Source organism: Sarcophilus harrisii, chromosome 2 (assembly GCF_902635505.1).
Source record: "Sarcophilus harrisii chromosome 2, mSarHar1.11, whole genome shotgun sequence".
NCBI classification, from domain to species: domain Eukaryota; kingdom Metazoa; phylum Chordata; class Mammalia; order Dasyuromorphia; family Dasyuridae; genus Sarcophilus; species Sarcophilus harrisii.
The window spans coordinates 613,019,435-613,030,558 of NC_045427.1; the positions used below are offsets into that span (position 1 = coordinate 613,019,435).

General features: G+C 33.9%; 1 protein-coding gene across 6 annotated transcripts in view; it reads left to right on the top strand.

Annotated features, from left to right (window-relative positions):
- CFAP70 (cilia and flagella associated protein 70) overlaps positions 1 to 11,124 on the top strand; it is a 67,629-nt gene that overhangs the window by 48,290 nt on the left and 8,215 nt on the right. For all 6 annotated transcript variants that reach the window (XM_031956514.1, XM_031956513.1, XM_031956516.1 and 3 more), the window contains 4 exons: positions 862 to 995; positions 1,102 to 1,217; positions 1,411 to 1,608; positions 10,303 to 10,446. In XM_031956514.1, the coding sequence (XP_031812374.1) occupies positions 862 to 995; positions 1,102 to 1,217; positions 1,411 to 1,608; positions 10,303 to 10,446 (592 nt within the window). The remainder of the gene's footprint in view (positions 1 to 861; positions 996 to 1,101; positions 1,218 to 1,410; positions 1,609 to 10,302; positions 10,447 to 11,124) is intronic.

Consider the following 11,124-nt stretch of genomic DNA (forward strand, 5'->3'; position numbering starts at 1 on the left):
AAAATGCAAGTGAACAGCAACAAAAAAAGTGAGAATACTATGTTGTGATCCACATTCAGTTCCCACAGTCCTCTCTCTGGTTGTAAATGGCTCTCTTCGTCACAAGACCATTGGAACTAATGTTTTGGTATTTCAATCAACTTCCCAAGGACTGGGAAGATAAAGGATTTCCCTAACCATCACGCCATAGCTCCTAGTGCTGTGCTTCTTTATTTAAGACTTAGCTCATGCTGAGTCTATATGAAGACTTTACTGATTCCACAACTATTATCTCCCTGATTATCTTGTATTTAACTACTTTATGTTTATTATGCAAATATACATACACACATGTATATGGAAGATCTCACTTGATTGCATGTGATATTTTTTAGATTAATGATTCTTTCACTTTTTTTGTCTTTGTGCCTACCACAGTGCCTGGAAAAAGTAGACATTTAGAGAATACTTTATTGATTGATAAAGAGGAAGTCCACATTTAAGAAAGCACCATAAATTTTAATATGACAGAGGAATTTTGTTCAGCTATTATTATTATCAGTTAATAGCAGAAATAATAAAACTAAAAATAATGTGTATTATCTCCTGATCCAAAATATAAGGAAAAGTCAAAATTCTCAATTGTATCACTAAAGATAAATTGACTAACCTTGCCAATAAAATGATAATCATAGAATGAATTAAAATACACTATTTAGCAAAATTAATGAGATTTAGATAAATGCCAAAATATATTCACGAGGTTCTGTGTTTAAATTATGTCTACTATGGGTCTAGCACTAGCTGGCATAAAAATATATGACATGGTATTTCACAAATAACAGTAGGGGCATTAATGCTTCTGCGGTTTCTTGTTTGTAGAGACTGGTTCGTGACAACCAGAACGTGGAGCACTGGCTGGATTATGGCTCCTTCTGCCTTCTGACCAACGATGTTCACAAAGCACAAGAATGTTTTCGTAAAGCTCTTTCACTGAATCAGACAAACATAGACAGGTAGGGAAGGGAGAAAGGAAAGAGGTGTGCATGAGGAGATGTGGCTTTCTGTGGCTCATTAAGCAGCTATTGTGCCCGGAGGCTAATGCTGATGATCTGTCCGCAGCCTACTGCTGTGTGGTCTTCTGGCTATTATGATGGAGCACTATGACCAGGCCGAGATTTTTTTCGAAGATGCCACTTGCTTGGAACCAGCCAATGTTGTGGCATGGACTTTGCTTGGTATGGCAGTCTTGCAATCTGTATTTGTCTTTTGTTTTTTCTTCTGTTGTGAGTTTGCCTTTTGTCCCTCTCGTTATGGATTTTAATCCTTTGTCTTGAATTGTGTCAAGAATATGACTTAATGTAAAATTTGCATCTTATTAGGATGTTAAAATTGGGAATGAAAAAGTTACTCCATTTGATATTTTTTCAGGCTTGTTCTATGAAATTCAAAATAATGATATCCGAATGGAAATGGCATTTCATGAAGCCAACAAACAGCTGAATGCTAAATTAGCCAAGGAAAAGTCAACTGCTGAGACTGTTGATATTGGAGGGAAGCTAGAACCCAGTTTAACAAATGTAGGAGTTGTGAGAACTTCTTCACCAACCAAAGGAGATGTAACACAAGGTGAGTTCATAGTAAAATGTCCTCAGAGTTGGAGATAATAGGTGGATGTTGGGAGGAGGACTGGTCTTATAAGTAGGCAGAGTAGATCAAGGATGTTAGTATGGATCCTTGTCCAAATCTACCCAACATTGTGTTTAAAATTCCTACCTTCAGATTCATTAAAGAGGATTGTTAAGGTTTGTCTTCAAGTCCCCTTTTAAAATGTAGATAGCCTTAATGTAGGGAAACACATTATTAAGATTAGTTTTTTTTAGTGCAAGATCATGTAAGAATGAGGCACAGGTACATTAGGGAGGGATAGGAACACTGGAGGAGCAGCAGGGGCAGTGCTGAAATATGTGAAGAGAAAACACCAAAGATAAATTTTTAAAAAAATAACAATTCTGGGGCAGCTAGATGGTGTAGTGCACCAGCCCTGATGTCAGGAGAATCTGAGTTCAAATATGACCTCAAACATTTAACATTTCCTGGCTGTGTGACCTGGGCAAGTCACTTAATCCCAATTGCCTCAGCAAAAATAATAATAATAATAACAACAACAACAATTCTAGTTAGAGCCATCTTGTTTAGAAACTAGTAAAATTTAATGAGAAAGTAAGAAAAATGGGGACTATAATAATGTTGAGTTTGGACAGGATTGTATTTGGTCACTAACCATGTTTTCTACATCTTTAACGGATTTTAATTGCTATTCAGCAAAATTTCATTCATCAGTTGTACTCTAAAATTAACATTTTAAACCCTTATCCTACTCAGGGCCATAATAACACTTGTAGTCTTAATTATTTTTAAAAGCTTTCTATATCCCCTGGGACAATTTACCCTTTAGAATTTTAGACCACTAAATGCTATTTCTGAAGCTTTAAAAAAAAATCTTTTCTTGGACTTGAATAGAATTTCATAGATGTTAGATATGACAGACTTCTGGAGAACATTGAAAGGAAATAGGAAAGAGTATATTATTCTCAACATGAATGCACATTCACAAAAACTGACCTTTTATTAGGACATAAAAATCTCACAGAAAAATGCAGAAAAGGAGAAATACCAAATGCATCTTTTACCAACCAAATGTAATAAAAACTAACCTTAATAAAGGGCCTTTGAAGCAAATGTTAAATAATAATTAGATATCAAGTAATTTAATTCTAAAGAGTAGATGAATCAAAGAACTGTTACTACTACTACTACTAATAGCTAGTATTAATATAGCACTTAATAGATGTCAAAAATCATGCTAGGTATTTTACAAATACTTCATTTTTATCAAATTAGAGAAACAATAATTTCATTTAAAATAAAGAAAATAATGAGACAATATACCAACATTTGTGGGATGCAACCAAAGTGGTGTTTAAGGGAAAATTTATATCTTTATCAAACATGCAACTAAAAAAAAACCTAGAAAAACATCAAATTAAAAACCATCAAAACACCCAAAATGAAAGTAAGAAAAACCAAAGGAGAAATTAACAAAATTGAAAGTTAAAAAAAACCCTCTACTTAATAACTAAAATTAGGTACTTAAAATACTAAATAAATGTGCTTTTAGATAAATTGATTTAAAAAAAAAACAAGTTACCAGTATCAAAAATTAAAAAGGTAAATTCACAACCAAGGGAGAAGAACTAAAAGCAATTAGAGTTATTTCATACAACTATGTACCAATAAAATTGATAATCTAAATATTTACAAAAATATAAATTGCCTAGATTAATAGGACAGGACATAGAATACTTAAAAATTTCACTCTTAGAAAAGAAATTGAACATAGCCCTAAATCTCAGGACTAGATAGATTTACAAATTAATTCGACCAAACATTTAAAGAACAGTTAATTCCAATACTACACAAACTGTTTTAAAAAATAGGTAAAGAACAGATTTTACCAGTCTTCCTATGGAACAAATATAGTCTTGCAAATGAAACCCAGGAAGGGTCAAAAGAGAGAGAGAGAGAGAGAGCAAACAAACTAATTTCCCCAATGAATATTGATGAAAAAAATTTTAATAAAATATCTGCAAGGAGATAACAGAGATATAGCACAAAGATCATAGACACTATGTCCAGCCTGGATTTATATCAGAAATGCAAAAATCATGGTTGTTTCAAAAGATGCAGAAAAACTTTTTACAAAATACAATATCCATTTTTGTTTAAAACAAACACCAGAAAGCATAGGAATAAATGGAGCTATCCTTTTTTTTAAATTAAAACTTTTTATTTACAAAACATATGCATGGTAATTTTTCCAACATTGACTCTTGCAAAACCTTTTGTTCCAACTTTTCCCCTCCTTCCCCTCACTCCCTCCCCTAGCTGACCAGTAGTCTAATACATGTTAAATATGTTAAAATACATGCTAAGTCCAATATATGTATACATATTTTTATACAGTTATCTTGCTGCACAAGAAAAATCAGATCAAGAAGGAAGAAAAACTGAGAAAGAAAACAAAATGCAAGAAAACAACAGAGAGCGTGACAATGCTATGTTGTGTTCCACACTGTTTCCATGATTCTCTCTCTGGATGTAGATGGCTCTCTTCATCACTGAACAAGTGGAACTGATTTGAATCATCTCACTGTTGAAGACAGCACAAAACGGAGCTATCCTTAAAATAAGTAGATTCTATTTAAAACTAAGAGCCAGCATTATCTGTAATGGGGATAAGCTAGGAGTCTTTCCAATAAAATTAAAGATAAGGCAAGAATTTCCACTATCAGCATTATATTCAATATTGTACTAAATTTTTTTGCTATACAATGAGGTGATTCAGGCCAGTTCCAATAGACTTGCGATGGAGAGAGTCATATACATCTAGAAAGAGAACCGTTGGGATTGAATTTGGATCACAACATAACATTTTCACCTTTTTGTTGTTTGCTTGGTTGGGTTTTTTCCCCCTTTTTCATCTGATTTTTCTTGAGCAACATGAAAAATGTGGAGCTATGTTTAGAAGAACTGCATCTGTTTAACCTATACTGGATTATTTGCTGATTATTTGGAAGAGGAGGGAGGGAGGGAGGAAGAAATTGCAAAGATGAATGTTGAAAACTGTCTTTGCATGTATTTTGAAAATAAAAAGTTTTTAAAATTTCAAAAAATGTAAGCTATAGAAATAAGGCATTAAAAAGAAATTGAAGAAATATTCATAAGCAAAAGGGAAGCAAAACTCTTACTTTATGCCAATGATATGGTGTTTTACTTAGAGAACTCTAGAGAGAAGCAACTAAAAAATTAGTTAAAACAATGAATAACTCCAGCAAAATTGCAGAATATAAAACAAACCCTCATAAATTATCTGCATTTATGTATATTACAAATAAAAATTCACAGAGAAATGCTATTTAAAATAACTATGCACAATCTAAAATACTTGGGATTGGCATCTGCCAAGATGCATACAGGAACTATGTGCACATGATTATAAAACATTCCTCACACAAAGATAAAGCTAAATAACTGGAAAATATTAATTGTTCATGTGTAAGTCAAGCCAAAGTAATAAAAATGTAAAAATATTGCCTAAATTAATTTAGTTATTCAATGCCATACTAATTAAACAATCAAAAAACTATTTATAGAGTTAGAAAAAAAATAATACAATTCATTTGGAAGGAAAAAAAGTTTTGCGAACCAATGAAAAAAAAAGGGGAGGAAGGAAGGGGGCCTAGCAGCATCACATCTCAAACTATATTCTAAAGTTTATTCTACTAAAGCTATATAATTCTAAAGCTGTAATCATCAAAATAATTTGATACTAGGTAAGATATAGAAAGACTGATCAATGAAACAGATTAAGTTAAAATATGGAGAAGTGTATGAACATAATAACCTTATGTTTGACAAATCCAAAGATTCCAGCTGTTCAGAGCAAGAACATACTTTTCAACAAAACCTACTGGGAAAAGTGGAAAATAGGTTAGCAGAAACCAAGTAGAGACCAGTTTCTTACAGGAAAAGTTCACAACCAAACAAGAGATAGAAAGTTTATAGGAAGGAAGACATTTTTATAGCAAGTTTCTCTGATAAAGGTCTCATTTCTTTTTTTTTCCCTCAATAGTACTTTCTCCCTAAATACCTTAAAGATAGTTTTCAACATTCATCTTTGTAAAATTTTGTATTCCAGATTTTTCTCTTTCCTTCCCTTAACCCCCCATTCTCAAGACAACAATCTGATATAGGTTAAATATGTACATCTAAATGTCTAATTTTAAAGATATACAAAGAACTGACTCAGATTTACAAAAATATGGCCCATTCCCTAAGGATGGATATTCCCTAAGGATACCTAAGGATATTCCCTAGGCAATTTTCAGATTAAGAAATTTTATCATTAGTCATATAACAACAAAATGCTCTTAATCACAAATTAGAGAAACACAGATTAAAACAACTCTGCAACTCTGCATTACCACTTCACACATATCAGATTCACAAGTTAACAAAATGGAAAATGACAAATATTAGAGAGAATACGGGAAAACAGGTACACTAATGCACTATCATCAGAGCTATGAACAGGTTCAACTATTCTGGAAAGCAATTTGGAACCATTCCTAAAAGACTATCCTTAACTGTGCATATCCTTTGACAAAGTGATATTACTATTAGATCTGTACAAAGAGCAAAGAAACAGGGAAAAACCAACATGTACAAAAATATCTATAGCAGCTCTTTTTATGGTAGCAAAGTATTAGAAACTGAGGGTATGCTCATTAATTAGGAAATAGCTGAATAAATTATAGTAAATGAATTGCTGTAAGAAATGATAAAGGGGATGGTTTCAGAAAAATCTGTGAAGACTTATATGAACCAATGCAAAATTAAGTGAACTGAATCAGGAAAACAAATTATATTATAATAGGGAGACTTACTAACTGATCAACACAATGACCTACCACAATTTCAAAGGATTAATGGTGAAACATCCTGTCCACCTCCAGAGAGTTGATGGACTCAGAGTATAGATTAAAGTATATTTCCCTCTTTCTCTCTTTCTTTCCTTCCTTCCTTCATTTCCCCCCTGTCTTTTTCTTTCCTATTTTCCTTCCTTGCTTCCTCCTTCCCTCCTTTTCCTATCCTGACTTCTTTCCTTCCAATGTGACCAATGTGAAAATTCATTTTACATGGCTACATATATTTTCAACAGGTTCTTCTTAATAGGTGAGGGAAGGGGCAGGGAAAGAATTTGGACCAGAAAATACATTTGAATTTTTTAAAATTTTATTTTAAAAAACAGAATAAGAAAAAAAGAAAAACAGAAAAGGAATACAAAACAAAAGAGACTATTATCATGTGTCCAGCAGAATATCAGGGAGGATTCAAAATATATAACAAGAAATACCAGATCAAGAAAGTGCATATATATTAGAAGAAATTATATTCATGAGTGTCCATCTTTTCTTTACTTCTTTGTAAATTGTTCTTTTGTTCTTTGCTGTGTACTTTATTTACTTCATTCTTTTTACTACCTTGTGTTTCTCCCAACCACCTCCAAGCAGGCTATAGTTAAGAAAGGATTATATATATATATACACACATATATATGTAGATATGTACATATACACACACAGACACACAACAGACACACACATATCTTTCCTATCCCTGCTTATTCTTTGCATTAATTCTGCTCCATAACTTGACTTACTATTACTTAACCTTCTTCTACCCCTCCCTTGTCTTCTTCCCTCATCCTTTATTATCCCCCCCACCCCATCCCTAACCTCTTATCACTTTATAGATTTTGGAGGGAGTTATACCCATCATGGTATATACGTAATGTTGCCTATTGAACCCATTCCCGATGTGAGGTTTTCAGAACTATGAGCCCTCCTCCCCTCTCTAGTACTTCTGTGTCTATTCTTCCTCTGCCCCTCATTTGTATGACATGGTTACTTTTACCTTAACTCTTTTACTTTAACTCAAAAGAAATCTACCTTTCTTTTGAGCGGCCCTATTGTTGATGTCAATCTTAAACATATGGTATTCCTTTCTTATGTTTAAAAAAAAAAAAAACAAATGATTTATCCATGTTGAGCTCCTTGAAAACTGATCTTTGATATCATATGTTAAATTTTCTATTAAGTTCAGGTTTGGTTGATAGAAAGTCCTGTTCTGGAAGTTCACTGAATGTCCATTTTTTTTTCTCATTCAATATTATAGATAATCTTGGTGGATGTGATATTTTTGGCCTCAGGCCTACTTCTTTTAATTGTTGGTAGATATGATTCTAGGATCTGCAGTCCTTTATTGTGGATGTTGCTAAGTTCTGTACAATTCTAATTGTAGCTCCAGCGTATTTGAATTTTTTTTTTTTATTTCTTGCAATTTTTTTTTTTTTTTGATCTGGAGGTTTCGAAATTTGGCAATAATGTTGCCATGTGCTTTCCACAAAGCATCTAGTTGAGTGGTGATTTGTGGATTTTTTCTAATTCTACTTTGCTCTCCTGTTTCTAACACTCCAGGACAATTATTTCTTGCATTATTGTGTCAAGGTCCTTTTGTTGGTCACAACTTTCAGGCAGTCCAATTAGTTTTATATTTTCTCTTCTTGAACTATTCTCCACATGTCATTTTTCTTATGTTTCATATTCTATTTTTTCCTCTTTTTACAATGTTTTGTTATTTCTAGATCTCTCACAGCTTTACTGGTTTTCCCTTGCCTAGTTCTAATTTTCAAAGAGTTATTTTCCTCTTTGAGACTCTATATCTCCTTTTCTAGTTGGCTAACTTTTTTTTTCATAATTTTATTGTTTTTCTTGGATGGTATTATTTATTAGTTTTTCCTCAATGTCTTTCATTTGATTTTTAATTATTTTTTTGTTTTGTTTTGTTTTGTTTTTTACTAAAATGTCCTTTTCTGAAGATGAACCTGTCTTCTTTATTTCCATAGTGTGTTTCTATGGTGGGGTTCTTTCTTATTTGGTGGTTCATTTTTTTCTAATAGGTATTAATGTAAGCACCTCTAATCCTGAGGTGGGGAATGGTACCTCTAGCTTCACCTTAGCTCTCCCCTCTTACCAGGCACCCCAAACCAAGAGCTCCCCAGCTCCAGCAAGTGCCGGCAGCCAGCAGCACCTCTGCCCCACTGCCTCTGCATTCCTGGTGTGCTGGCTCCTCCTCACCCAGGGTTGTGTCTGGGCCTGGCATCTTGCCTTCCTGGACTTGAACCCCGACTTCACAGTCTAGGAGGTGAAAGACCTGTTCTGCTCAGTCTTCCTGAATTTTCACCAGTCTACATTCACCCTGAGGCTCAAATTTATTCTATTTGTGTTGTGAGGGAAATCGGGAGAGCTTGAGATTTACCAAGCTACTCTACTATCTTTCCAGAATCCTCCGCTATATATTTGAATTTTTAAGAATAAAATCTATTGTCTCTTTCTTCACTTTCTCTGTCACAAAATTTAAGATTATTTTCCCCAAAGTTCCTATCACATCATCCCAGAGACTTTTTCCTCCTTCTTAAGGAGAATTATTTCTGTAATTGAATTTTATCTTGATTTCTTTACTTTTGGAAGAATAAATTAAAGGAAATCAAGGATTTATTATTAACTGCTCTGCTTTTGGCAGAAAGAGGTCTCTGGCACATCCTGATAACTGTCACAACATCCTTCTGGCCAAACTGACGGTCCATTTCCTAAACTCATCCATTTTCTTTTTATGCCCTAGTGGTCTGTAGTATAGACCTCAATGACACTTGGGAAAGAAGCACTTTCATGCTTCTTTCTTCTGGCTGACTTTTTCTCACAGAAGCATAGAGTTAAGAATTGGAAGGAACTTTAGGGTTCAGTGAGTTCAAGCTTTTTTTATAACACATAACAATGGAGTCCAACCCTTCAAGTATGCACACTCAGCCTCAGCTTCACAGCCAGTTAAAATACTTTATCTTCACAAAGAAATTAAGTTGCCCAGTCATATCATGTCTGAGGTGATGCTTGAATAGACCTGTCTTCCTGAGTGCTCCATACATCACAGGCTGACTCTTACTCTTAGTGAATATATTTTCTTAATATACAATGCTATTCTACATGTCTGTTCTACTTCCTTTTGACTAAGATGCCCTTCCAGATCCAGATCCTATTCAAGGATCTCATTCTAATTCTCACTCATAACTATGAGATCAAATTTGCCTCTTCCCTTAGTATCTCCAGCCTATCCTGTTGATTACCCATATTTTTATACATTTGTATATAGATATCTGAGTCTACTAGTTTAATTACTGATTTCCTTTCTTGGTTTTGACTACTGTGAAATTCTTCTCCTTTCCCTACATTGTAACAGACCCAGCTTGGAACATAGACTCCTTTTTCTATCTCACTCCTTTCCTTTTTCATTTAATACTTTTAAAATAGATTTGCAAGACACTGGGCAAATAAATTCTTTCTAATCCTTCTTAAATGCATGCCATCACTAAACAAGAAGCTTGTCATTCCCATATTTTAACCTATGAGCCAGAAATCCAAATCCCATTCTCAGAAATATTGATCCCACCAAGATATAGTCTTTGTAACTTCCCAACAAATATAAACAGAAAACTCAAATACACTTAACTATCAAAGAACTGGCCTCCTTATAAACAGAAATTAGATGTGTAGGATTTTAAAATACATTTTGAAAATTATTATTTCCTATATATAATTTATGAAGAATTTTTCACTGAAATTTTTATTTTATTGGGATTGGGAGATACCATATCCATGCTAGATGAGCTTCTTGAAGACACAACCAAAACCCAGCCTGAGTCTGCTGAGCATCGTAAACCATCGCTCCAGCATCAGGTCCTGAGTCCCATCCAAAGAAATTCCAAGTCATTTACTAAGGAAAAGAAAGGTAAGTGGAAAAAAAGACTTGGGTAGGAAGAAGAGATGAAGAAAGGAATGGCTTTGGCCATAGATGAAATGGGGGGGGGGGGGAAGAGGTGACCCTGTCTGAATTGAAGTTGATAGTATCATATTTCAGCCACTAGACAACTACAATTGTTAAGAGGACATTGTGGAAAGTCACTCTGGGAGAGAACTGTTCAGCAAATAGGATTTATGGTTGAACTCACAGATTGGGAAGGAGACAGGCAGGCAGCAGACTTTTCAGGCCACACAAAAAGGGTGTACTTTAGCAATATATTTTCTTTCAGGGGTTTACTTCACATGAAAATGGAGAATAGTACTTTACATCTGTCCTGCTACTATCACATAGTCTGAATGTAATTCCTTCCTGAAGTATATGTGTGTGTTTATATAGGTATATGTATATATATAAGTCTGTCTATATTTATATCTGTGGGTAAATGTGTATATCAAGGCCCAACCAATTTCAATAGACCTGTGATGGAGAGAGCCATCTCATTCACAAAGAGAGGACTGTGGGGACTGAACAACATAATATTTTCATCTTCGTTGTTGTTTTTGCTTGCTTGCTTGGTTTATTTTCTCTTTTTTCCCCTTTACGATCTGGTTTTTCTTGTGCAACATAATAAAAATGGAAATAAGCTTAGAAATATTGCACATGTTT